Source organism: Osmerus mordax, chromosome 4 (assembly GCF_038355195.1).
Source record: "Osmerus mordax isolate fOsmMor3 chromosome 4, fOsmMor3.pri, whole genome shotgun sequence".
NCBI lineage: Eukaryota > Metazoa > Chordata > Actinopteri > Osmeriformes > Osmeridae > Osmerus > Osmerus mordax.
Genome location: NC_090053.1, coordinates 16,097,695 through 16,125,686, shown reverse-complemented (window position 1 = coordinate 16,125,686; position 27,992 = coordinate 16,097,695). Strand labels below are relative to the sequence as shown.

Below are 27,992 nucleotides of genomic sequence, written 5' to 3'. Positions count from 1 at the left end.
GGCAGGCTGAGATTATGGGCAGGGCCTGAGGCCAGTCTGGCCTGCAGGACAGTCTCTCCCATATGTTTCCCAGATGTGTTCTTAGTGTGGGCACTTTATCTGGTATTTATTCATTTACGCCTTTATCTAAAGTGGCATACAGAGGGTGAATCGAACCTCTTGACCTGCAGTCAAATACTCTCCCACTGAGCTATACCTATACTGGAACACACTGAGAGAACACACACTGGCTGGAACACACAGTAGCGGAACACGCTGGATGTCTGAGAAGGAAGAGCTAGGCTGGCTACCTCAGAGTGGAGAGGATTAGTGTGAATGAAAGGGGGAGAGAGACAGGAGGGGGAGTGGCCAGGACTGATACGGAGTTCTGTAGGCAGCTGCTCTGTGGTGTGTTCTAAAGAGGGAATGTATTCCTTTTCTATCTGCTGTGCTGGGAGAAAATAGGCACATAGCCATGCCAGGAACTTAGTGTGAATTACAAAATAAAACATGGTAAACAGCACCCCCTTGTGGTAACTGAACATACTTAACATGCACTTAATAATAATACAATTAAATGAATTAATAAATAAAAGTGACAAAACAATACAATATACATACAGTGTATAACATTTATGATACCATACTTCATATCACAGGCATGTACTTTCCACAACTGCGATTTAAAATGTACCCAACTAAGCTTCTTGTGGCGTCATTATTAATTAATAATCTATTTGATGATAACATACAATAGACAGTATGATAACCCGTATTATACATAACTAAAATAACAAAAAGAAAAAAGGATGAGGAGTAAATATTGAACAGAGATCTGCTCTGCATGTCTACAAATGGCCTGGTGTGCATACAGGGTTCAAATTAGAGTGGCAATCAGGTCAGGCAAGACCAGAGCCGAAAATAGGTCAATGGGAAATTGGTTCATCCCTGTCCAAGCCATAGTGTTTCACTCTGTTTGCGTTAATCCACACTCCCTACCTACATGACATCTACACGGACACAAACTCACGCACACAGCAGAAGTAGGGCAGGACTCAGGACAACATACCTGTGCTGACACCACAGATGTAATCAAACAGCTGGTAAATGGGTTTGCCTGTCAGGGCTTCCAGTTTGTGCAGAGTCTGAAGAGCAACCAGACCTCTGAAAGTCAGAAAACAGGAAAGAACACACAGACACACACACAGGGTTTAATGAGACCGTAACCAATCAGAGAAAACTCCAACTGAATGTTTGAATAGACACACATGCACGCAGTACCTAGTTCCCCCTCCATCTATGGACAGGATGCGTATGCCGCGGCCATTGACAGGGTTGTTATAGCCCACCAGAGTGAGGGCCTGGGAGACTGCTGCCTTCAGAGCCGGGTCACTGGCCTGCCTCAGACGCAGCAGGCACTGGACTACCTTCTCCTATAGGGGAACACAGACTCAGAAGATTAGCAACTCCCATCAAGTATCATCTGATCTGACCATTGTATTTCTTAGGCTATGCGCCCTACTAAAACTCAGTAGATTCATTGGCCGCCCTGATATCCCCAGAGCCATGCGGCAGAGGAGTTTAAAATAGGTTGGGGGGGGGAGGGGGGGGATTCTCAAGGCATTGCAGATAAGCATGTTTGTAATGTCAATGTAAACAACGGAACATGAAACAGACAGCGTGACAGTATGAAGGGAAACGAAATGACCGTCACAACAAAGCAAATGTCTCCCTCAGAGGTAGTTTCAGAAGGAATGTTTATCTGTTTCGACAAGCTAACCTCTAATCCTCATGCATGACTCACTGCAGAAGCAGATTTGTAGCAAAGAGAGAGAGAAAAGAGAGAAAGAAAGAAGGAAAATGAAGACAAAGAAAGCAGGAATATGGATTGGTGTACCTTAACAGCTACACCTCGTGTCTCAGGGAACTCCAGGAGATGATAGCTAAGGTCCTCAACCCTGTTGATGTAGATCCTTACATCTGAGGCTCTGTGTAGAGCATGGACCAAGGCCCGTGTTCTGTTGTCAACACTCACCCTAGCGATGATCTGGGAACAGCCCAAACAAACAGACTAGGATGTTAGAATATCATTTGCTTGCAGATTCTGATGCCTAGTAAAACTACGTATTTCAACTGAAGCCTTAGCCCTCTGCTGACGGCTAACATGCATCGGGTTACAGACAACTATAAACATGTTTATGTAATTGACCAACATTTAGGCTATGCATAACTATAAGTGAGGGCCAAGAGTGAAGCCTTTACATTGACCGTTAACCACTGTAATCATAAGTTGTGTCATTCTGTCTTTCCCCCGATGTACAGTTAGGTCCATAAGTATTTGGACATTGACACAATTTTCATCATTTTGGCTCTGTATACCATCACAATGGATTTGAAATGAAACAATCAAGATGTGCTTTAAGTGCAGACTTTCAGCTTTAATTTCAGGGTATTTACATCCAAATCAGGTGAACGGTGTAGGAATTACAATACATTTTATATGTGGGCCCCCCCCTTTATAAGGGACCAAAAGTAATTGGACAATTGGCTGCTCAGCTGTTCCATGGCCAGGTGTATGTTATTCCCTCATAAAGGGAGTTCGTTATTTCATTGACAAGGAGCAGATAAAAGGTCTAGAGTTCATTTCAAGTATGGTATTTGTGTTTGGAATCTGTTGCTGTCAACTCTCAATATGAAGTCCTAAGAGCTGTCACCATCAGTGAAGCAAGCCATCGTTAGGCTGAAAAATCAAAACAAACCTATCAGAGAGATGGCAAAAACATTAGGTGTGGCCAAATCAACTGTTTGGTACATTCTTAAAAAGAAAGAACGCACTGGTGAACTCAGCAACACCAAAAGACCCGGAAGACCACGGAAAACAACTGTGGTGGATGACAGAAGAATTCTTTCCCTGGTGAAGAAAAACCCCTTCACAACAGTTGGCCAGATCAAGACGTATCTGTGTCAAAGTCAACAATTAAGAGAAGACTTCACCAGAGTAAATACAGAGGGTTCACCACAAGATGTAAACCATTGGTGAGTCTCAAAAACAGGAAGACCAGATTAGAGTTTGCCAAATAACATCTAAAAGAGCCTGTACAGTTCTGGAACAACATCCTATGGACAGATGAGACCAAGATCAACTTGTACCAGAATGATGGGAAAAGAAGAGTATGGAGAAGGGAAGGAACTGCTCATGATCCAAAGCATACCACCTCATCAGTGAAGCATGATGGAGGTAGTGTTATGGCGTGGGCATGTATGGCTGCCAATGGAACTGGTTCCCTTGTATTTATCTATGATGTGACTGCTGACAAAAGCAGTAGGATGAATTCTGAAGTGTTTCGGGCAATATTATCTGCTCAGATTCAGCCAAATGCTTCAGAACTCATAGGACGGCGCTTCACAGTGCAGATGGACAATGACCCGAAGCATACTGCGAAAGCAACCAAAGAGTTTTTTAAGGCAAAGAAGTGGAATGTTCTGCAATGGCCAAGTCAATCACCTGACCTAAATCCAATTGAGCATGCATTTCACTTGCTAAAGACAAAACTGAAGGGAAAATGCCCCAAGAACAAGCAGGAACTGAAGACAGTTGCAGTAGAGGCCTGGCAGAGAATCACCAGGGACGAAACCCAGCGTCTGGTGATGTCTATGGGTTCCAGACTTCAGGCTGTCATTGACTGCAAAGGATTTGCAACCAAGTATTAAAAGTGACAATTAGATTTATGATTGTTAGTTTGTCCAATTATTTTTGGTCCCTTAAAAAGGGGGGGGCCACATATAAAATGTGTTGTAATTCCTACACCGTTCACCTGATTTGGATGTAAATACTCTGAAATTAAAGCTGAAAGTCTGCACTTAAAGCACATCTTGATTGTTTCATTTCAAATCCATTGTGGTGGTATACAGAGCCAAAATGATGAAAATTGTGTCAATGTCCAAATACTTATGGACCTAACTGTATAGGCTACAACATGTAGGTTTGTCAAAGTCCACATATTATCTAGCTCCCTGATTCCAGATGGGTGAAATAGCAGTTATTTGGGACGAGTGATTCAAGGAACACTCCAACTGGAATGCCAGCAAATATCACACACAGTGGTAGGACATATCAGATGTGGCACACTCCCATTACATACATCAGAGACACAATAGTGCTTCCAACTTTAAAAAGTTAGGAGCACCAGCAAAAATGTAGGAGTACCACAACTAAAATGTTTGTTATAGATGTATTTTGAGTGCAACACCTTGTATTTCTCATTCGTCGTCCTGCTATGTCCCGCTATATTAGTGATTAGCGAACGTTTTGTAAATGAATTAAAACCGGTCGCACCATAACGATTATTTGCACAAATATGCTCCCAACTATATTTTGAGGTCACACAGACACAATTTCGGGAGCATAATATGCAACTAAAATGGTCACAATTTCAAGCCCTGATACGGCTACTAAAACAATATCAGAAAAGACAGAAAGACTACCCAGTTCAAGTTTTAGATTAGGTTAACACTGGCACACTTGTGTAGGGGTCAGAGTTTACCTTCTCTCTCTGAAGTAGCAGTCTCTTAGCTTTCTCCTCAGACGCCTTCTGTTCCTTATTCACCAGGACCTCCTCTTGTTTTGCCGGAACCTTTGCTGGCAAAAGCTTCTCCTTTTCCACAGCTGCACTCTTGGCCTCAGTCCGAAATTTAGGCACCAGGGGAGCAATATAATTCCCTACAAACGCCTGGACAGTTGGGCCTGAGTACGACAGGTAGTGCCCTATTCCCTTTTTTGGAGAAGTTGCAGCACTTGGACCAGGAGCTTCTGACACAGGCAAGAGTTCACTGGGTTGATTGGAAGGATAAGACTTGGCACCACTGTGTTCACTGTCTGCTTTCTTCTCATCATCTTTTGTGCTGCTCCCAAAGTAGGCATTGACGTGGTGAGCAAGGTAATTGTAGGTCTCGTCCAGGTTTACAGAGAGGGAGCTGGGGTGGAAGAGTGGCGCTGTCTGTTTGGAGACAATGGTGCTCTTGGACACATTCTCTGGTGGTTTTGCCTGAGCCACCTTTGTGGCCTCAGTGGCTTTGACCGTGGTCGTAACGCGTCTGAGTCTCTTGTCCCTGAACTCACCCCCACTGGTGCCTGTGGCACTGGCCGGGCCAACGTTAGAGGTATGTGTGGAGGTAGGAATAACATTGATGGGCGTAGGGGCAGGTGTAGCTTGAGGAGACGTGGCAGATGCAAGAGTAGCACTAGGCCCGACGGCTGTACCAGTTGGGTCAGAAGCTTCCTCTGGGATGGTTGAACTCACCTGGCTTACCCGAGCCTGGGGAGCTACCTCAGGGCTATTCTCAACATCTGTCCCTGCCTTAACGGCATTAGGTTTGAGTCTAGCTATTTTGGAGATGAGGTCAGAGTGCGTCCCGCTCACTGCTTTGGAGACAGAGTCCAGAGTGCTCCTGATGCGCGACATGTGTTGGCTCAGAGCAGACCAGCGGGATGCTGAGCTGTTCAAACAGTAGGCATTGGTGTGGAGGGCAAGCCTTTGCCTCAACTGGCTAGCTCTGCACAGCCATCCCTTTTGTCCTCTGCTCTTTTTGGTTTGGACATGCTTCCAGCTGAGGTTGCCAACCTTGGGACTAAAAGGTTGTCTTACGTGGAGCCTGCAATGAGGTGTTCGCAAAGGAGACGATGGAAAATATGCTGGTCTTTGAACTTGTGTATGCCACAAGTTAACAGCTCGGCTGAGCTTAAGAACACAGGTATCTGGAGCCCATCTAAGTGTCATTCCTTACAGTCTTTGTGTTCAGGTTTCATGAGGCCATTCCAAAGAAACAATATATTCTTTCCTCAAGCTGATGGACAAGAAAACCATGCATGAATAAAATAAACCAAAATAAAAATGAAAGACGGAATAGTTATACAGTTATAGTTGATGGAAATTACTAGCAAAATAGAATGGGGGAGTCCAACGTGTTTGTAACTAGTATGAAAATAAACAATCCCATACTCGCTATGTAACAAAAAATGTAATTCATGTGACTCGTTAGAAAAATGAACAACATTTTGGAAGATAGAAGCTCTACTCTAACTGACATTAGCTACAGTACTGTACATACAGTAGGTTGCTAAAACATATATATCTACCACTTGTGTGTACATATGGCTAGTTAACTAATGTGCAGCAATAATAACGGACGTTAACCGTCATTTCGAACCAAGGAAAGGTACCCAAGGACATTCAACGGTTACCATTAGCAAGCTCTAAATTAGTCTTGACGTTACTGTAGCTGAAAATACAAGCCACTGCTGTACTAGTAGTTTCATTCGCGTGAGCCATAAATACAGACTTCCAAATACAACATGACGAAAGTGAGCAAATAGGTCAAATAACATACCAGTATCCTATTGACGGCTTCAAAAACTGCAGTTCTCCGTCTGTCAATTCCTACATGAACAAGTTGGTGCTAAAAACACGAGCTAACGGTATGCTAACTTGCAGAGTTGATGGGGTCATTCGTTATGATCTCTTGACATCAGAAAGAAAATAAATGGTCATGTGGTTTCTGATCTATCCCGCCATTGGTTGTTCAAAGACATGACCCCTGGTAAATGCGTGTTGATTGGTTAGAAGGGCGACGGCAAATATGACGAAGGCAATACTTCAGGGTAGGATGTTTACTTTTATGTATAGGCCTACTGTATGTTAAGCTGTGAAATAATGACTTATCTGAATACTGTTTTGTGCATTAAATACCGTTTTCGGTTCAAATGTGCTGCAATAAATACCCTGACGGTTTCGGATGCTTTTTTGTTGGAGGCCAAGAAGTTGAGGAAAAATATCTGCAAAACCTCTGGCTTTGCATCTGCCTACAGTTATGAAGCGGCAAAAAAAAGAAACGAAAATATGAACAATATTAGGCTATTGGAGAAAAGTGGGTCGTGTACCTTGTGGCCATTGGTTTTTCTATTTTGCAGCCCGTGTTGACAAACGCAAAATAGGGCCGTAATATCGTTTCGTAACTTTAGGAACTCAAACCCACATTTAAGTGTAATGACTTGTTTGTTGTTGTTTATTATTTATTTTTTTTTGGGGGGGGGGGGGGGGGGTAATATGGAATATACCTTGATCATTTCATATCCTTTATGCTGGTATCTGCAAAAACTGAAAAATAGGGTCGTATATCGTTTTGTCCATTTCGGATGTCAGAACCAGATAATGCGAAAATTCTTGGTTTCCGTTATTTTGTTTTATTTTGGAATAATGGAATAACCATATAACACAAATCTTATGAAGAGCCATTTACTCGTTTGTTTGATCATACATATTATGAATGCTGGCACAGGTGAAAAAGAGAGAGAGGGGGAGAGACGTGTAATGAATGATTGGAGGTGTTAATACTTCCGAAGTTCAAGTATTCTATTGTCAGATGCACAGAACAACACAGGGTCAGACTGGGCACTGACATTCTTAGGACAAGACAACGCAAAGCAGCCTGGCATAACATATAAGTACACAGAACATTACATCTATGATAAGCTAAAATATAGTACACCTCCTAATATACAATATTCAATACATCATACTAAACCTCTAAATAAACATAATACACATAATAACCTATACTAACCTTATAAACCTATACTAACCTAAGACAAGTGAAGTACAACAGTGCAGTATTGCTGATAGTGCAACCAGAAGCTGAAAGTGACAGTGTGTAAGTGACTAGTGAGAAGTGTATCAGTGTCCATATCAATGTCCATTCAGAAGCCTGATGGCCCTTGGAAAGAAACTGTTGTAAAGCTTCCTGCCGATGATGAACTCAGCAGACCGGACCACACTACGTAGGGCCTTGCGGCCCCTGTCTGTGCAGCTCCCATACCACACTGTAATGCAACCAGTCAGTATGCTCTCTATAGTGCATCTGTAAAAGTTAGTGAGGATGACTGAGTCCATGCCAAACTTCTTCAGTCTCCTCAAGAAGAAGAGGCGTTTCCGGGCCGCTTTGACCACCTTGTCCGTGTGAGATCATTGCTGATGTTCACCCCGAGGAATCTGAAGCAGCTGACCTTCTCCACTTCGGATCCGTTGAATTGTAGGGGTGCATGCTCCTCCTCCTGCCGCCTCCTATAGTCCACAATCATCTCCTTGGTCTTGCTGACGTTGAGAGAGAGGTTATTGTCCTGACACCATGATGTCAGGGTATCAACCTCCTCTCTGTAGGCCGACTCGTCAAATTTTTACAATTGTTTTGCCATTTTTGTACATCTTAAAAGAAACAGAAAACAAAAGATATGTTTTTAAGCAAAGAAACTAGGAAAATGTTTTAAAGTGTCTTGTTAACGTGAATTTTCAACAGTTACGTAACAATAAAAGTATCAAAAGAAAAAAAAATCTGTTTCTTATCAGTTTAATATCTGATACGTCCCCTACCCGGGGACCATATATTTAATAGATTTTGGAACAGAGAGATGGAATAGGGGCTTGCTCCGTCCACTCCACGCATCGACCTGGTATTGCAGTACCTCGAACGGTGCACTTCCCCATCCATCCATCATCTGCCGCGGGTTGGTTCGCGGGGGCAGCAACCTAAGCAGGGAGGCCCAGACTTCCCTCTCCCCGGCCACTTCCACCAGCTCTTCATGGGACCCCGAGGCGTTCCCAGGCCAGCCGAGAGACATAGTCCCTCCAGCGTGTCCTGGGTCTTCCCCGGGGCCTCTTCCCAGTGGGACGTGCCCAGAACACCTCACCAGGGAGGCGTCCAGGAGGCATCCTTATCTGCCCGATCCACCTCAACTGGCCCCTCTCGACGCGGAGGAGCAGCGGTTCTACTCTGAGCCCCTCCCGGATGACCGATCTTCTCACCCTATCTCTAAGGGAGAGCCCGGACACCCTGCGGAGAAAACTCATTTCGGCCACTTGTATTCAAAATCTCGTTCTTTCGGTCACTACCCAAAGTTTGTGACCATAGGTGAGGGTAGGAACGTAGATCGACTGGTAAATAGAGAGCTTCGCCTTTCGACTCAGCTCCTTCTTCACCACAACGGACCGATGCAGAGCCCGCATCACTGCGGACGCCGCACCGATCCGCCTGTCGATCTCGTGCTCCATTCTTCCCTCACTCGTGAACAAGACCCCGAAATACTTGAACTCCTCCACTAGGGTCAAGATCTCCTCCCTGACCCGGAGATTGCACTCCACCCTTTTCCGGTCAATAACCATGGCCTCAGATTTGGAGGTGCTGATTCCCATCCCAGCCGCTTCGCATTCGGTTGCGAACCGCTCCAGTGAGAGCTGAAGGTCACGCCCGATGAAGCCATCAGGACCACATCATCTGCAAAAAGCAGCGACCTGATCCTGAGGTCACCAAACCAGAACCCCTCAACGCCCTGGCTGCGCCTAGAAATTCTGTCCATATAAGTTATGAACAGAATCGGTTACAAAGGGCAGCCCTGGCGGAGTCCAACCCTCACTGGGAACAAGTTCGACTTACTGCCGGCAATGCAGACCAAACTCTGGCACCGGTCGTACAGGGGACAGCCCCGATCAGGGAATCCGGTACCCCATACTCCCGGAGCACCCCCCACATGAGCCCCCGAGGGACACGGTCGAACGCCTTTTCAAAATCCACAAAACATGTGTAGACTGGTTGGGCGAACTCCCATGCACCCTCCAGGACCCTGCCGAGGGTGTAGAGCTGGTCCACAGTTCCACGGCCAGGACGAAATCCACATTGCTCCTCCTGAATCCGAGCTTCAAAAATCCGAGGGATCCTCACTGGGGAAAACAAAGTGTCTAAAACAAATGCTCACATACTGCGGTGGGTAAGGTAATGTTGGTGTGTGTAGATCACACTTAGTACTGACTGTGGGAGTCAGATGGCTAAGCGGTGAGGGAATCGGGCTAGTAATCCGAAGGTTGCCAGTTCGATTCCCGGTCATGCCAACTGACGTTGTGTCCTTGGGCAAGGCACTTCACCCTACTTGCCTCTGGGGAATGTCCCTGTACTTACTGTAAGTCGCTCTGGATAAGAGCGTCTGCTAAATGACTAAATGTAAATGTAAATGTACTACGTATTTCACATAAGGCAGTCATGCCAAACTATCTCTGATTTGCTCCCACTACAAACCTAGAGCCATAAAGAGAAATGCCTGTTCTGAAATGGGTTTTCCCTGAACCACTGCTTTGTGGTCCTCTCATCTCCATTTGGGTTTCTGTTCAGGCTTTGACTGGATATTTCATGTGACTGGTGTGTTGGTACTGCAAGCTCTCTCTACCACAGCCAAGAGAACACGGACTGAGCTGGCTCCTCAAGTCAACCTGGCAGAAATACTAAAGGTTTCTGCTGTCATTTTAACCACAGCTAATGAAACATGGATCCATAAACACTGACTGGAGTCAAGCTGAGATGTTTAGCTCTGCAGTGATGCTGTTGTTTCAGCCTTCCATAAGCAGACAAAGTTCAGAATATGACACTTCCTTACATTACCGTTAGGGCCAATACAAACAACTATTTCACAAACTCCGGACCACAGACACCACCAGAGAACATTTACAGTACTTACATCCTGTATTTACTGTACTGTGCAAAAGTCTTAAGCCTCCAAGATTTTTTACATTCATTTTGAGGTGAGGCAGTGCTTCAAAAACATCAACCCTCGCAAGGCACCTGGCCTAGACGGCATATCAGGTAGGGCCCTCAGGGGCTGCGCTGACCAGCTGGCAGGGGTCTTCAGTGACATCTTCAACCTCTCCCTCAGTCTGTCTGTACTCCCCACCTGCTTCAAGAAGACCACCATTATCCCTGTGCCCAAGAACACCAAGGTCACATGTATGAACGACTATCGCCCGATAGCACTGACCTCTGTCATCATGAAGCGCTTCGAGCGGCTAGTCAAATCATTCATCTGCTCCTCGCTGCCGCCCACCCTGGACCCTATGCAGTTTGCATACCGGTCCAACACGTCTACAGACGATGCCATCGCTCTGACTATGCACACCACTCTCTACCACCTGGACAAAGGGAATACGTATGTGAGGATGCTGTTCATTGACTACAGCTCAGCATTCAACACCATCATCCCCTCCAGACTTGTCTCTAAGCTTGTGGACCTGGGACTAATCACCTCCCTCTGCAAGTGGATCTTCCACTTCCTGACGTGGAGGCCATAGGTGGTGAGAATCGGTGACCGCACCTCATCCACACTGATCACCAACACAGGCACCCCCCAGGGCTGTGTGCTCAGCCCTCTCCTGTTCTCCTTGTTCACTCACGACTGTGCGGCAACGCACAGCTCCAACCTCCTTGTTAAGTTTGCTGACGACACAACCATCGTGGGCCTCATCTCTAATAGTGACGAGTCAGCCTACAGAGAGGAGGTTGATACCCTGACATCATGGTGTCAGGACAATAAACTCTCTCTCAACGTCAGCAAGACCAAGGAGATGATTGTGGACTATAGGAGGCGGCAGGAGGAGGAGCATGCACCCCATACACATCAACGGATCCGAAGTGGAGAAGGTCAGCTGCTTCAGATTCCTCGGGGTGAACATCAGCAATGATCTCACACGGACAAGGTGGTCAAAGCAGCCCGGAAACGCCTCTTCTTCTTGAGGAGACTGAAGAAGTTTGGCATGGACTCAGTCATCCTCACTAACTTTTACAGATGCACTATAGAGAGCATACTGACTGGTTGCATTACAGTGTGGTATGGGAGCTGCACAGACAGGGGCCGCAAGGCCCTACGTAGTGTGGTCCGGTCTGCTGAGTTCATCATCGGCAGGAAGCTCCCAGCCCTACAGGACACCTACCACACACGATGCCTCAAGAAAGCTCGCAGGATTCTAGGAGACTGTTACCACCCATCATTCAGTCTTTTTACCCTGTTGCCTTCTGGCAGGCGATACCGAAGCATTCGGTCTGGCACATGCAGACTGGACAACAGTTTCTTTCCAAGGGCCATCAGGCTTCTGAATGGACATTGATATGGACACTGATACACTTCTCACTAGTCACTTACACACTGTCACTTTCAGCTTCTGGTTGCACTATCAGCAATACTGCACTGTTGTACTTCACTTGTCTTAGGTTAGTATAGGTTTATAAGGTTAGTATAGGTTATTTCAGCTACCGGTTGCACTATCAGCAATACTGCACTATTGTACTTCACTTGTCTTAGGTTAGTATAGGTTTATAAGGTTAGTATAGGTTATTATGTGTATTAGCCTATGTGTATTTAGAGGTTTAGTAAAATGTATTGAATATTGTATATTAGGAGGTTTATAATATTTTAGTTTATCATAGATGTAATCTATGTTCTGTGTACTTACATGTTATGTTATGCTAGGTTGCTTTGTTTTGTCTTTTCCTAAGAATTTCAGTGCCCAGTCTGACCCTGTGTTGTTCTGTGCATCTGACTATAAAATACTTGAACTTCGGAAGTAATAACACGTCCAATCATTCATTACACGTCTCTCCCCCTCTCTCTCTTTTTCACCTGTGCCAGCATGCATAATATGGACGATCAAACAAACGAGTAAATGGCTCGTCATACCATTTGTGTTATATGGTTACTCCATGATTCCAAAATAAAACAAAATAACGGAAACCAAGAATTTTCCCATTATCTGGTTCTGACATCCGAAATCCCCCCCCCCCTCTCTCCCTCCCGCTCCAATTTGCGTTTGTCAACACGGGTTGCAAAATAGAAAAACGAATGGCCATCAGGTAGCCTACACGGACCGTTGACCCACAGATTATTAATACGACTAATGACGACTAATGTTTGAAGTTATATATTTTGCCATTGTATTCTCTGTGAAGTAATTTGACTCCTTACACTCCAAACGATAGATGGCAGTAACGCAGCAGTTTCGTTTTAAAGGACACATTCACTTCAAAGGAGAAAAAAAGGAAGCCGATCTACAACTTCGGCTGGGGTGAATTTGCGCGTGCACAGCATTGCAAACAACTGTCAAGGGACAAGGAAGTTGACAGCTGGCTACAACTCGAAAGCGGTGAGTTTGCCATTCTTTTTAGAATTTACAGCTTGGTGCTTTGTAACTACATTGTCTAAAAGTTAATTATGTCTCGGATGGTCATGTAGATTAACACACTCAGCCGGCTAATTTGAAACACTTAGACAAGGAGGCAACGTTGAGCGTATCTGAATGCGGGAACGCGTGCCAGGGAACCTACGATTGTAACAGACACCTCAAATGACAGATTCCAAGTTATTTGATTGATAACTGGAGTAAAATATCATAATAAGATGGAGGTGGTATCTTAGCATTAATATCCAGGTATTAGGTTAGCTTCGTAAAATGTCAGCTGCAGTGTCATTTAGTCACCTGAATGTGTCCAGGTCCTCCCCTTTTAAGAGCCTTCACTAGACATTGATGACAATCTAAGATTCGAAAACGAAAGATTACATTTTCCAAAGTAGGTCATTCAAGTAGGAATAATTTAACTTGGCACATTAGTCAGACGTGTCAAAGTTAAGAATAAAGAGTTACTCTTACTGGGGAAACATTTCAGTGTGACAACACCCTCTGCCTTAGGCTAAGACTGCAGTATAGTTTGACACACCCTTCACATCTGTTATTGGTCTTTGTTTACAATCACATTATTGCACATTCGTGCTCAGTTGAAAGTAACAGACAGTATTAGTATGTATATTGAGCTGTCTGAGTGAACCCCATCCAATGAAGAGTGACCCAGAGCTGCCTGGCTGGCTGGCTGGCTGGCTGGCTGGCTGGCAGGCAGGCAGGCAGACACACAGACAGGGGGCTCTGACCCTTTTGTGATGGGGATGACCAGGTCGACTTTCAGTCAGATTTATCAACCACAACTATACAGTAATCTTGAAAGTCCTATTTAAGTTCCCGAAACCTTCCTCACTATCAAAGGTAAACATCAGCAGGTAATCTGTTGATGTATAAATGTGACAAGCCTCTTCTGATGGATTCTGTACTGAAGTGTCTTCTTCTAGAATAACTTCTGTGCTGGTTTGGCCAGACTAATTGGCAGGAAAATATGAGTTTTGTAGAACCCTTTGTTGTTCAGTCTTTGCTCAGACCTACTGTTGTGAAATAACATTAGAGGTGCGTCTTATCTTTTCCGAGGTTATTCTGTGCTCCTGGGGCCCAGCTTAAGTGCATATCTACGTTCATACATTTATGTTATTGTCCTTGGGCTTCTTAGATATAATCATTAACCGTTTTGTTAATGATTTGGCATCGGAGGTACCTCAGTCAACGACCTGCTTGTCTGTTCCGTCTCAGTATTTATGAATGGCAGGGATGATAACACAATGATTCTTCAATCACAGCTCCTCTTCCAAAACACCTGTAGGTCTGCAGTCACTATCAACCAGTAAGTGATTGAATGCTGCCTTTTTTTCCTTCTGTTGTCGACCTCTTTCACTCCCCTCATAAACCTTCGAGTTATGATACAGCTTCTCTGTTTGCACAGCCTATCATCACAGTTTTTTGTGTCATTTGTTGGTCTTATCATTGCTAGCTAAAAGTGAAGCGAGTGTCTTTGTGTGAGCTAATGACCTTCTTTCCGTTCATTTATGGAGATGGAAGGGAACCAACTGTAAACTGTCTCAAAGGTTAAAAGCCTTTATTGGGGTTGGACAGTCGGTCTGAGGGGGTGACTCACAGGCGGTCGATGGCAGAGGGAGACGGTGGCACTGTTTTTAATCTGCTTCCCGTTTTATTTATAGGAGTCAAAGGAAGTGACTGCATGAAGGGATGGAAAGAATGAAATCTGAAGGCTGACATTGAGAAAATGATGTGATTTGGTAGAATGGAAGTCTGGGAAGAGGGGTGATTGAAGCTTGCTGTTGAATGACCCAACCCAAGATTGTTTTAGATTATTCAAGAAACAGAACGCTATAGATAGTTTAACGGGTTAGCATTCTATCTTAGCGTATGTGTTGCCACCTCCCATGTGACCATAAACTGTAAAAGAAACGAGTGACAGTTATTGGGTTAGAAACCTTGCTATTATCCAGTACCAATAGTACAGCGGCCCATAATAGTTCTATTGACACCTCTTAGCCGACTTCCTCTTCAAACCTACTTCAGTTCCTTGCAGCACTGCGATGAGTGTCCCTACACTTTTGTAGCTATTTATTTACGAGTTTGTTCCTCTCTCTTAGTGTTCCCTGACCTGAGGTCAGTGAGATGGGCTTCCTCTTGGTTTAGTGCCGCCTGTCAACGCCCCAGAGGCGAATGATGATGAGTTATCTTTTGAGGAGCTTGGGGGTTTTTGGCACCCGACACCCAATCATCTCAACCCCCTCTTACAAGCCCTCTACCCTCCTCTCCCTGGCTCATTTCCCTCTATGACCACATACGAGGGCAAAAGCTATTCTGGGGGTCTGGGTTACACTTGGGCACACACAAGGTCAAGATAAGAAATGCTTTGGCAGAAGTGTACTACAAAAAGTAAGCTGCTCAAACAGTTACATTTCCTCTCCAGGTTTCTGGTAGCCTATTTCAATGTTTCTTTTGATGCGTTCTGACAATAAGAAGTAATCTTGGCCTTCAGGCGGTAGCTTGTTGAATTGTTGGCTTCTTGTTTGAGGTGGCATGGTGTAGCTATTCTTTTTTAGGAGACCGTTATCCCTCAAGTTAGCTGTTTTAGTGAGCATGTAAATACTAGAAGACTGAGGGTGTGTGAGAAATTGAGATAGTTGCCAGCTTAATTGCTTGGTTTTATGTTGTTATATTGTTTTTTAATAGTCTATCACTGTATTGATTCACGTCAAGTCTTATATTCAGACCTGCAAACTTGTCGCTTTTCGGCGACAATCGCCGTTTTCTTGGTCAATTGGATCATTTACGTGAATCGTGTAGAACCAGAGGAAGGGCAGCCTATATGTGCTAGGCTGGATTGAACTAGCACTATATGGGATAGACTGTTGCACAGTACTAGCTAGTTACTAGTACTAGTAGATAGTACTTAAGGTACTAGTAGTAGCTTAAGTACTATATATCGTGCCGTGGTGTACTGGCAGCATCATACATTTAAGCAATTCAAGACTTGCATGTGCAGTAAGTAATGTCACATTAAATAATGTAGATATTTAAACTCAAGCTTGTGTGGGGCGTCGCTGTCTTCAATGCCACAGGCTAAACTAGGTTATGTCAAAAGAAACGTTTTTCAATTCCGGCACATTCAGTGAAGTTTGGCTAGCAACATAAGCCAGGCTAGCTGGCTCGTAGCTTCTTCATGCAGCTTCTCCATTCAGGGCTCTAGACTGAGACCAAATGGTCGGCTTTTTTTTTTACTGACAATGATCGCATCCAGCAAACTTCTTTTGAATTAGCCATTTCCCCCTAAATAAATATCAAGCTTATTTACGTGTTTGGGGGCATATTTTCAGTTAGCAGATGGTACTGTTTGAATCGCGATTCCATGTGAAAAACACTGTGACAACGTTGTAGGCCGTAAGGTGAACCCTGTTATCGTTTCAACCCGCTCCACAGTCTGGCATCTACACAATCTTTAGCTCATAAAAAAAATGCTGCTAAGCTACCAAAAAAAAGTTCGTAGCTGAAATTCCAGTCGATTGTCGATGCGTCTATGTTTTATGCAGAACCAGTTTCTTCAGAGCGTAATGGGATTTTGGTGGCACGGTTCGACACGTGATCCTTCTACACCAATAAGGTAGCTGCTTTTTGTCAACATGGATGGATATGGTTGTCAAATAGAGGATGGGACTTTGCACGTCACAGTGTTTCCTTTATGTTTATTTTGCCGTGGCGGCCCGCCAAGACAAAATTTCTGCCGCCATGGTATCAGAAATAGGGCTGTACAAAATTTTAGGACGTCTATGTGATTGTTAGAGTGCATGTCGGAGAATAGCATGGATACGCGCTTCACACCGCAGTTGAGATTGTGCGTCTTTGAGAAGTCGTATAACTAGCTAACTTGTCAGTTAATTTAAGCCTGTTATTGTATTCTATATTCTTGCTAATTTAAATTAAGTTAAATGGTGATCTTTGTTGTTTGTATTATTCCCCTGCTAGCTAAATTGCACATGTCTGTTGTAGCGATTGCTGCCTTTGCTTAAGTTTGTATTTTCGGTGCATTACTATGCAGAAGTAGTTTTAATTAATAAATAGTGGGTTTATTGTTATTATTTGCTACAGAATGCTTAGCCTATCAAGCTCAAATGAAGCAGACAGTGTACATGCTTTCCAGTACCTTAATCGATAGGCTATCGTTGGTCAGTAGCCTATACGTCAATTATTAATATGTCAATTATTAATATGTCAATTAATAATTGGCAGCATTTATGCCATTTAGAACATACTTTATGAGTGGAAGGTCTCTAAGTAGCCTAACCTTATTGCTTTAGGGGAAATAGTACGAAAATATGTGCAATATTACATTAGTTATTAAACTAGGCTATTACATTAACCTGGGGGGGGGGGGGAGACTTATGTCCTTGTTGTAACATTCATTCATTCATTCTTCCACAAATGAAAACACTGATCAACCATAAAAACAATCGTAATGAAAAATATGATATATAAAACTGTACAAAACAGAATAAGGTATAACAGATTAAGGACACTCAGTCCTCACTGTCAGTGTCAGGACAGTTATCTTCCAGTTCCTCAGTTTCTTTTGTGTTGGCACAATTACAACAACGACATAAGTCTGTGCAACACAGTCCTGCAGAAAAACATGAACATCTGCCTGTCTCACACGCACTTTTGCAGCCGCAGTGTATCACATGCAAAACACTGTCAGGGGACGAATTTCTGTCACGTGCAAGGTCCCATCCTCTATTTGCCAAACATATCCATCCATGTTGACAAAAAGCAGCTACCTTATTGGTGTAGAACGATGACGTGTTACCGTTCCACCAAAATCCTATTACGCTCTGAAGAAACTAGTTCTGCATAAAACAGACGCAACGATAATCGACTGGAATTTCAGCGACGAACTTTTTTTTGGTAGCTTAGCACGAATCGTTCTTTTTTATGAGCTAAAGATTGTGTAGATGCCAGACTGTGGAGCGGGAATCATTTTCTAAAATACTTTTCGTGGTTCACCTTGCAGCCTATTGTTAGAATAGCTAGTTTCAAAGGGGGTTCGGCTTGCTTCATAACAAACGGACCCATCTGCAACCGACGCACGCCCTACAATTTCCCCCAGAAATTGTACCATCTCTAGTTCCTCTTTCAAGTAATAAGCCCATGTGTTCAAGTGTTGAGCATTAAATTAGCTGCATGGTCTGTAGAGATCTTGGGACAAAGCTGCAATAGCGTACATAACAGAAAGTGTTTCATTCTGGAGAAATTGTGTAAATGTTTTATGTAGTTAGATGGTCCGAGGAGAATGAGTGGAGTTGGTGAAGCGCCCTGGTGAGTTGCAGTCATTCGCCATAGTTCTAGTACTAATCTGAGGCTAGACTCCATAGATATCTATAGACAAGTTTATGAGCCGTTTCCGCTCTACTTCCTAAACTCCTCCCTTCGATGCAATTCACTTCCGTTCTGGCGGGCTGGGTTTGTTTTGCTAGCTAGCTCCGTTGTGCCGACAAAGCACTGATATCGCAGTGACAAAGAGGATATACAATTTACAACATGAAGAAAAGTGGTTCGGGAACGACGTGTGCGGTAGTTGGTTGCAAACACTCGAGAAAGCACCTGAACGAGTGGTTAGATAGAGTGCTACGACCACCAGTTTTAAAACCTAGAATCGCCTCTAGCCTGTTACAGTTATACTACAGTAGTATGCTTATTGTTTGTAGGCTATTCACATTTTGTTGGTGTTCCTTTGTCCTATTGTTGCAGTGGATTTAATAATTATACATTGATATGTGGATATAATAATTCAAACCTTTCAAAGTGCCAATACACACATCTGTAAAAGCCCGGCATGAGGTGTGTAGCCAACCGGTGCTTGTTTAAAGCAGTCATAACCGGGTTCATAGGAAGAATAGATAAATAAGTAGGCACTTCAGGCAGTGACAATCCACTTAAATAAGGATATCTAACAGTGTACTGCCTGTCTTGTCCTGTCCTTCTGAAGTTGTTAAATTAAATAGGCTGAACATCAACATGTAACATCAATAGCCTAGAAATTCCAAACGAATTAGCTTTCAATGTTATGTATACCTAGGCTACTTGGACCGTGTCCTGGCAATAAATAAAGAACATTATGCTACATGTTTTGCCAGGATAACTGGCAAGACCATTGAATGTTCATGATGTTCCTGTGTGTTTATTCCTTTGACTGGGTACAACAACGCGATCAGTCAACCGACTATAAATGTTTTTAATGTCGGGCTACGAATTTATAGAACAACTTCTGTCTGATACGTGTGGCATCCTTTAGCCAAATAATTAGCCTACATTTTGCTGAGAGATTGAAGAGCTAGACAACAAATGTTCTAATGAATCACCGACTAAAGTCATCTTCTGACATTGCCTTTGCTCCATGTTAAAAGCTACAAAATAATGGATTGGCAAAAGCTTTATAACTATAAATCTACTCTAAAATGTACTTAAAAGTATGGCGACGACGTTGGCAACTTATCCAGTAGTAAATGTCAAACGACAAGTATGTCAAAGTAGTAGAACCGTGATCCCAAGCTAGCATCAACATCGCTGTGTTTACACCGGCAGACGCTTTGCAAACCACTTCCGTCGGAAATGAAATGCATTTGTGTAGAGTTATGGCGGCCCCCTGGGATTTGGCGCGTAAACTTGTCTATATTATGTCTATGGATATCTATGCCTAGTCTCCCCAACGTGACGTCATCACCAAATTGCGCTAATATGCTAATGCTAACACCAAAAACGACAAAAACTGGTCTTTAACGCCATTTAGAGACAAAACTTGGAGATTTTTTAAATTATATACATATCTTGAGTGCTTCATGTACCCATTTATCATCAGTGATGTTTAACCTGCAACATGGCCTTTAAGTCACACTCAGAAATGTTTCATTTGCATATTAAAATCACAAAAAATCGAGCCGGGGCACGCCCCACCCCCCGCGACACTGTCACCTTTTTTTACTCTGAGGAGTTTGCAGGTCTGTATATTGTGGTCTTGTGGGAATGTCACCTTGTAACAGTGTTCACCATTTCGTGAGTGGACCAGGAAGGAAGCAGGCCAGACCATATGACACAAACAGGCCTTTTGAAATCCTCTGGTTGCTTTTTCTGTGAACCAGCTTTGTGTTGTGTTTTGTGTTCACAATAAAAAAATACCTCACAGAGAGACATTGAGCAGATTAGGCTAAATCCATGTAATTGTCTGGTGTCAGTTGACTCACTACTATATACATCCAAAAGCCTCAATTAATGGCACACTGTTGGTGGAGGGAAAAACCTTCCACAAGGGACAAGTTTTGGCAGGCTTGGGTTATGGATGCGTAATGCTGTTCTCATTTAGTTTTTATTTCATACACCACTTTCTTTGCTGGTATGCAGGTTGAAATATATTGGCCAAGTGCTGCTTGTGTAAGTGTTACCAAACAATGTTTTTAGTTTCTGTTTGGCTCCTTCCTATGCAAATCAAAGCTTTAGGACCAGTTATTGTTGGACTGAACTATAAATGTCTGTTCAGTAGATAAAAATGATATTGACTGCCCTTTCACTACACTAAAACCTTGAACATTTTGAGATGGGGTGATTTGCGCTGTAAGTCAAGGCAATCGATTTTAAGGAGCACTTATCACTCTCAACTTAGTGTAAGATGACACTACATCTTCCTGGAAGCACAAAAGGAAGACAGTGTTGCTCCTCAGGCTACAGTATGTAGCCATGGCAACCCCTAACAGTGGCCTGGCACTTAGGCCAGTTGAATTAAGCTGAATCAGTGGGTGCATGGAGAGACAGTGTCATTAGGCTGCCTGCAGACTTTCACACAGGAACCAGGCCAAGAGGGAACTGTTCATGAGGCTTTGGATTTTGTTGTTGTCCTCGACTCCTATCACAAGGTCTGTGTTTCAAGCCGGGGGAATATTTCTCGAAGCAGGGTAGACATGAATGTGCTTTGAAAAATGTATTTTGTTGTCAAAGAATGAAAGATGGAAAAATGACCCCCCCCACCCTCTCTCTCGTTGTTTCTGTTTCAATAGGTTGGGACTAGAGCAAGGATCGTGAGAGTCCATCGAAGACTTTGTTTTGACTCGGGGGCCAGATCAGTACGGCTCTGGAGAATGAGACTTTGTTCTTGATGTTGGGGGTGCTCTCCTTCACCCTCAGTTTACACCCATCATCTACCCCAAACGTTCTCTATCTCACCCCTGTGAAGACAACACTCCCGTCTACCTGCTAGAAAATTACGCCACCTTATCCCTCGTATAAACTACTTCTACCTCATCTGTCACCCCACCCTTCCTCCCCCCTTGCGCTACGCTTCACTCCATATCAGTCTTCATTGTCCTCGCAAGTGTCTGCCCTGCCTCGAGTCTGAGACAGTGAGGTTGTATATAGATCCTTCATCACTGTCCTCCTCTTACCCACAACCCCCTGCTGTGGGCACCAACTGGCCTGGACTGCCATGAGGAGCTACCGGAGCCTCCCTGACATCCTGTCTCTGTGATGTCAGAGGCTTTCAACCAGGGCCAGGCAGACGGATTTCCCAGGTTTGTGATTGGTAGTGAGGATGAGGACCACACAGGTCCCAAGGACAGACGCATGAAGAACGAGGGAGACTTGTTCAGGGGAGTGGAGGAAGAGGAGCTGGAGGAGGAAGAGGAGGATGATTCGGTGAGTAAGGAATTATAAGCTGCAAAGACAACTACTACTGACTGTATGTAGTTGAACCCTTCAGGGAGTGATTACGTTGCACTGATGTAAATGAAAGTGTTTTGGAGGGATGAGAGATGAAAGGATTAAATGGTCAGAAGGAAGACTGGAGAGCTAAAGGTATTATCACTACAGAGGGGATGGATGCAAGGAATAAAGGAGTAATATTGTTTGGTGGACTGGTGAGAATAGAAAAGGGAGAAGAGCAGAAAAATGTATTTGTAAAGGAAGGAAGTGAGGGATGTAGTAAGTAAACAGTATAGAAAGACATTGTTTTGTTTGTGCTGATGTGGCTATAAAAGGCAGCCATTGTTTAATTTCCTCTCTCTCTCTCTCTCTCTCTCTCTCTCTCTCTCTCTCTCTCTCTCTCTCTCTCTCTCTCTCTCTCTCTCTCTCTCTCTCTCTCTCTCTCTCTCTCTCTCTCTCTCTCTCTCTCTCTCTCTCTCTCTCTCTCTCTCTCTCCCCCCCCCCCTCCCGCCCTCCCATTACCTATATATATATTTTTTTATTCTGACATGTAACAATTCAAACATCTCTCTCTCCCTTCCCCTCCCCGCTCAGCCATCAGAGAGGCAGATTGTGGTGGGCATCTGCTCCATGATGAAGAAGTCCAACTCCAAGCCCATGACCCAGATCCTGGAGAGGCTGTGCAAGTTTGAGTACATCACGGTGGTCATCTTCCCAGAAGAGGTCATTCTCAACGAGCCCGTGGACAACTGGCCCCTATGCGACTGCCTCATATCGTTCCACTCCAAAGGTACACACGAACGTACGTATGGGCACCCAGACATACATTCATGTGGACACACACAGTGTAGTGTAAAAGAAAAGCCACAGAGAATGCACACACAGCCATTCACGCACAGTAATGCTTAGTCATGTAACATGATTTTTTGTGTACATGGTGTTTCATGTGTGACAATCTGTTATCAAAAATATACAGGTAAATGTACAGGAACATGGACATTTGTATGTACAGTGGTATGGGATTTTTCTGAATGTGGTTTTTCCCCCCATGTGTGTATGAATGTGTATATGGGGGTCGTTTTATAGGTTTCCCATTGGACAAGGCTGTGGAGTATGCCAAACTCAGAAATCCACTACTCATCAATGATCTCAACATGCAATACTTCATTCAGGATAGGTAGGAGTATTGAAGTTTCTTTCTCTCTCTTTCTTTCTCTTTCTCTCAGACTTTCTAATTCTCTTTATCACTTCCATTTCCACACACACACCTGAAAATCTCATTGTTTCTTCCCCAGGAGGGAGGTATACAGGATCTTGCAGGAGGAAGGCATTGACCTTCCTCGGTACGCTGTATTGAACCGTGACCCAGACAGACCAGAAGGTGAGGCTCCTTTCCTGTACAGTAACTAACCAGAGTTTCTTCTGAGAAACCCCATCCCATAGTCCCTATTTTGTCTGTAATGGGCCGTACCATGTGTCTTTCTGGCAGAGTGTAGCTTGGTAGAAGGGGAGGACCATGTGGAAGTGAATGGGGAGGTGTTTCCCAAGCCGTTTGTGGAAAAACCTGTTTGTGCCGAAGACCACAACGTCTACATCTACTACCCCACCTCCGCTGGAGGAGGAAGCCAGAGGCTCTTCAGAAAGGTATAGAAGGGCTTCACGAAGGATGCGGGCACAACTGTCATTTTGGGGATAGATCTGTGATAGAGCATTTGACTGCAGTTGAAGAGGTCTCAGGTTCGCTGAGACTTTTTGATAAGTGTCTGCTAAATAAAGTCATCATTATTATGATGTAGCAATGTAATTTTTTATTATTGGGCTTAATGGATGCAGGCTCTACTGTCACATGTATTAGAACAAGGCCTATTTATTCTCCCACCCAGTAGATGGATAGACTAATGGAGTTTATCTGGTTCCTGGCCTTCTCTTCTCCAGATAGGGAGTCGTAGCAGTGTGTACTCCCCAGAGAGCAGTGTACGAAAGACTGGCTCCTACATCTACGAGGAGTTCATGCCCACGGATGGAACGGATGTCAAGGTACCTGCTTTTAACAATTGTGTGTGTGTGTGTGTGTGTGTGTGTGTGTGTGTGTGTGTGTGTGTGTGTGTGTGTGTGTATGAACCGTCTTACACTACTGTATGCAGTCTCTGTCGTTTTGTTCTGGTGAAAGGTAAGTGTTGTATATACAACATGTTCACTCTGGAAGTTTTCATGGAACTACTGCATGTGGGTGCACTGCACTGTATTCGGTGTGTCTACCACTCCATGGAGGATTGCTTGTTTGTTTGCATGGTACAAGGTAAAACACTGAACTAATTTGGCCCAAATATACTTACATTTGAATAGCTTGACTTTGTACAGTAGGTAATGTTGCTGTTGCCTGACTGTGTGCATGGCTGCAGGTGTACACCGTGGGACCAGACTACGCCCACGCTGAGGCCCGGAAGTCCCCCGCCTTGGACGGGAAGGTGGAGAGGGACAGCGAGGGGAAGGAGATCCGCTACCCGGTCATGCTCACGGCCATGGAGAAACTGGTGGCCCGCAAAGTCTGCCTGGCCTTTAAGGTGAGACTTGCCCACTGGGTCTAATTTAGAAAGGGTAGGTTAGAACACTTGTTTGCATATCATATTTTTATATCAATCAGGTCGCAGTCGGTTGGAGGATCACCTCTGTACTGTATGTTGTTTTAGATAAAAGCACCTGCCAAATGAATAGTTTATTCATTATTATATACCTGACACCCAATTAAAGTGAGGTATACTCATGTAGGTCCTTGGAGTGTGCCTGTTTCAATACTCCCAACTGGGTTACAAGTTTGTTTCTCTTTCTTCCCCCATGCCTTTGTGAAAGAACTGAGCGTGGGGGGATTTTTCTCACGATGCACCCCATTTCCTCAGCTGAAAAGTGCCTTGACTGATATTCAATTGCCTTTTGTTGTATATATAATTTTGTTGTAAGTTTTGTACCCATTTTCTCCCTCCAGCAAACTGTGTGCGGTTTCGACCTTCTGAGAGCGAATGGCCATTCCTTTGTCTGTGACGTCAATGGCTTCAGCTTTGTAAAGAACTCCATGAAGTACTATGACGACTGTGCCAAGGTTTTGGGGTAGGAGAAGCCATGAGCTAATGCACTCTTTATATTATATTTACTTTGTAGATTAGCATTTTTACAAGATTTGCCTGTGCTAAATTGACCATGTTGATACATGTTCAGTTAGCCTGTAAATGTTTCTTGTAAATTGCTAATTTTATTTGACCTAACACAACACTTAATTTAACTTTGGACCGACTTTGTATCTGTATAATTTTATTCTGCAAGGCAAATTTTGAATCTTGCATGTTTGATTTGATGTATTAATCATTTGTCAGCCTCCAAAGGAGTGGTAGTAATTCCCTCCAACCTGGGGTGACCAGTTATGTCAGGGTTACATTTCACTTAGCCTCTCATTTACAGTTCTAGTGTCTAGGCAGGGTAACCAAAACCTTGTGTTGACTAAAATGCTCTCATAAATAACACAAGTGGAAACTACAATTCCAAGCTGGCCCAGTGGCAGCACGGATTCGTAACACTAGTCTCCCCAACAGGAACATGGTGATGAGGGAGCTTGCTCCGCAGTTCCACATCCCCTGGTCCATCCCCATGGAGGCTGAGGACATCCCCATCGTCCCCACCACCTCAGGAACCATGTAAGGACCTGTACTGGAGACTGAAATGACATGTTATTCATCAGAGCTCTTACAGTATGTTAACTGCCCTCTGATCATTCATGAAGTTCCCTTTAATGATGAGTGTAAGTCATCTGGGTGAACCTTCAAGCCAGCTGGCCCTTATCATGTGATGAAGTGAGAGGATGTTGATCAAGGATCGGGTGTCTGCCTGGACTCACCCCTCATAATTTTTCTTGCAGGATGGAGCTGCGCTGTGTCATCGCTATCATCCGCCACGGGGACCGCACCCCCAAACAGAAGATGAAGATGGAAGTCAGACACCCACTGTTAGTATTGTTGTACTGTAATTAAGTACCGGTATTTGAGACGTTCTTGCTTCACTGTAGTATTGTTCTTTTGGGCTCAAGCCTTCGGCGAGTACAACCATTGTTCTCTCCCATATATATTTATTATTACTATTTTCCCACCCCTAAGGATCCCTCAATATTTGTACTACATAGACAACGTCGGTGTCAAAATGTTCGTCTTGGTCCCGATTGCATTGCTTGTGTAGGGATTTACACGGTTTAGGCAAAAATTAAGTTTTTCGGGCGAAAAGTGCCTTGTGTGGCAGAAGGAACGTTAGTGCTAGCCTAACGTCACAACGTCAGCACACGTTAGCAACGACGCATTGATGCGCCGTTCCAGTAAGACAGACAGCTACATCAGCGTCATGGAGCCGACCAGCTAAATACTTATTTACCACTAGCGTTGTTACCTGCATATAAGCTACATGGTCTGCAATGGTCTTTCCCCGACTTCCGCTCTGCTCTGCTCTGCTCCGCGCTCAACTAAACTTAATTTTTTTTAATACTCAAACATCTCCGCGACTTATTGAGTAGCGTAATAGTCGCGCGACACAACGAATCGAAATTAGTTGCCAACTCTTTTAATAATCAAATTTGATCAATTCGTTGTTGCAGCAGTTAGAACTATGCACTTCTGATCCCTAATCTTCTGCTATACTTTATACATGTACTAATTGTGTGTTGTGTTGGATAAAAGCATTGCTAAATGAATAAGATGTAATTGTGGTCTCTTTAGCCTTCTCCTCACACACTAGTCTTCCTTCACCTAAATATTCTCTGACCCCATTACACACACACCCCTGACCTGCAGTATTGAAGTGACAGGTTTGTTGTGTCTGTAGGTTTTTTGATTTGTTTGAGAAGTACGGAGGCTACAAGTCTGGGAAACTCAAGCTGAAGAAGCCCAAACAGCTGCAGGTCAGTCAACTACTATAGGCATATTGTAGCCATACTGGATCATATCAGTATGAGTGTTTTTCTTTATTGTGGGTAAACTGTATCGTGTGTGTCTATAGGAAGTGCTGGACATAGCCCGTCTGCTGTTAGCCGAGCTAGGCCAGCATACTGACTGTGAGATCGAGGAGAAGAAATCCAAACTGGAACAACTCAAGACCGTCCTAGAAATGTGAGTGATCTGTTTACGACCTTATTCTGGCCGGCCGTGCACAAAAATGATCACCATCCCAGAAAGGTCTTTGCAAACTCATGTCATACACGTCAGTGCATCCACATTTACATGCTTGAAAGTGCATGCACAAAGGTACAGACGCACATTTACATGCCGGTGTCACATGGAGAAAGCACATAGCTGACACGCTCTTTTCGAACACTCCATTTTGTTGTTCTTCATCTCACCCATTCATATCTAGTCATCTGCTCTGTCTCCAGTGCTTGTAGAGGAGATGCTCTAGCTGCGATGTCAATGCTGTCTTTTGCTTGATATCCTACACACGGCAATCAATGTTCTAGACTCACTAAACAAGACTCATAACTTTAGTTCCTTTTTTCACTTTTGGAACATTCCCTCCCTCCTGTAGTCTCTAACTCTTTTCTCCCTTATCTTTCCTTTCCCCCTGTTTCTCTCTTCCCCTCTTCCTTCTCTCCAAAGGGAATCCAGCTTGAATGACACTCAGTACGCACCCCTTTACATCCTCCGTCTCTTTAAAGGGCGAGGTTCCTCCTTGTTCCACCTTTTAACCTCCATTCACAATCACACAACTGACTGTACTGACCGCCTAGCCACAGTTTTAACAAAGAACCATTACGTGCAATCGTCACTACAAGTCTGGTGTGTGTGTGTGTTAGTATGTTTAATGTTATGCTGCCATGGGACTTGCATGTCACCCTTTAAATGCCCCTCCCCACCTGTCTTTGACATCCTACCTTCTGTTCTTTCCTTATCTCCCCCCTCCCCCCCAGCCTCTCTATGTACCCCAAGCTCAACAGACCACATTCACTATCATATTATCCACAGGTATCAGGTGGATATTGATGGAATTGGATCATTATTAACCATGTGCGATTCAGCAACCATAACCACGGTTAATAACATGGTTACCCGCACATCTGACACCTAGTTGGTGTGTGTTGGACATGGTCCAGCAGCCTTCTCCATATACATTTGATCTATTTTTAATTGGCAGCACATGAAAAGTCTATAAGGGATCAGTGGTGAAAACACTGATCGTATATCTTGCATCAAACCCTTTCATTTCAGTGCCATCAACATACCCGCTCCAGCTGGTGTC

At 44.0% G+C, this 27,992-nt stretch overlaps 2 protein-coding genes and 1 non-coding gene across 7 annotated transcripts in view; 2 read left to right on the top strand and 1 right to left on the bottom strand.

Annotated features, from left to right (window-relative positions):
* The window catches only part of LOC136942518 (calcium-independent phospholipase A2-gamma-like), a 33,630-nt gene extending 27,240 nt beyond the window's left edge, over positions 1–6,390 (bottom strand). Inside the window, exons 1-5 of one of the 2 annotated variants that reach the window (XM_067235438.1) lie at positions 6,367–6,390; positions 4,524–5,823; positions 1,877–2,026; positions 1,261–1,412; positions 1,049–1,143 (exon numbers count right to left, since the gene is read on the bottom strand). In XM_067235438.1, coding sequence (XP_067091539.1) covers positions 1,049–1,143; positions 1,261–1,412; positions 1,877–2,026; positions 4,524–5,756 — 1,630 coding nt within the window. In that variant the 5' untranslated portion in view covers positions 5,757–5,823; positions 6,367–6,390. Of the gene's footprint in view, positions 1–1,048; positions 1,144–1,260; positions 1,413–1,876; positions 2,027–4,523; positions 5,827–6,366 lie in introns of those variants that run through there. The other variant, XM_067235439.1, reaches the window with a different exon arrangement.
* Positions 6,391–8,323: 1,933 nt separating this feature from the next.
* LOC136942638 (U2 spliceosomal RNA) lies at positions 8,324–8,513 on the top strand. The gene has a single exon (XR_010876632.1). It is a non-coding gene; the product is annotated as a U2 spliceosomal RNA (small nuclear RNA).
* A 4,402-nt stretch (positions 8,514–12,915) lies between these two features.
* The window catches only part of ppip5k1b (diphosphoinositol pentakisphosphate kinase 1b), a 34,901-nt gene continuing 19,824 nt past the window's right edge, over positions 12,916–27,992 (top strand). For 3 of the 4 annotated variants that reach the window (XM_067235527.1, XM_067235528.1, XM_067235526.1), the window contains exons 1-13: positions 12,916–12,986; positions 21,089–21,722; positions 22,323–22,518; positions 22,815–22,905; positions 23,024–23,109; positions 23,218–23,372; positions 23,664–23,765; positions 24,131–24,292; positions 24,712–24,833; positions 25,313–25,414; positions 25,636–25,722; positions 26,586–26,661; positions 26,760–26,869. In XM_067235527.1, the coding sequence (XP_067091628.1) occupies positions 21,555–21,722; positions 22,323–22,518; positions 22,815–22,905; positions 23,024–23,109; positions 23,218–23,372; positions 23,664–23,765; positions 24,131–24,292; positions 24,712–24,833; positions 25,313–25,414; positions 25,636–25,722; positions 26,586–26,661; positions 26,760–26,869 (1,457 nt within the window). In that variant the 5' untranslated portion in view covers positions 12,916–12,986; positions 21,089–21,554. Of the gene's footprint in view, positions 12,987–21,088; positions 21,723–22,322; positions 22,531–22,814; positions 22,906–23,023; positions 23,110–23,217; positions 23,373–23,663; positions 23,766–24,130; positions 24,293–24,711; positions 24,834–25,312; positions 25,415–25,635; positions 25,723–26,585; positions 26,662–26,759; positions 26,870–27,992 lie in introns of all 4 variants that reach the window. The other variant, XM_067235525.1, reaches the window with a different exon arrangement.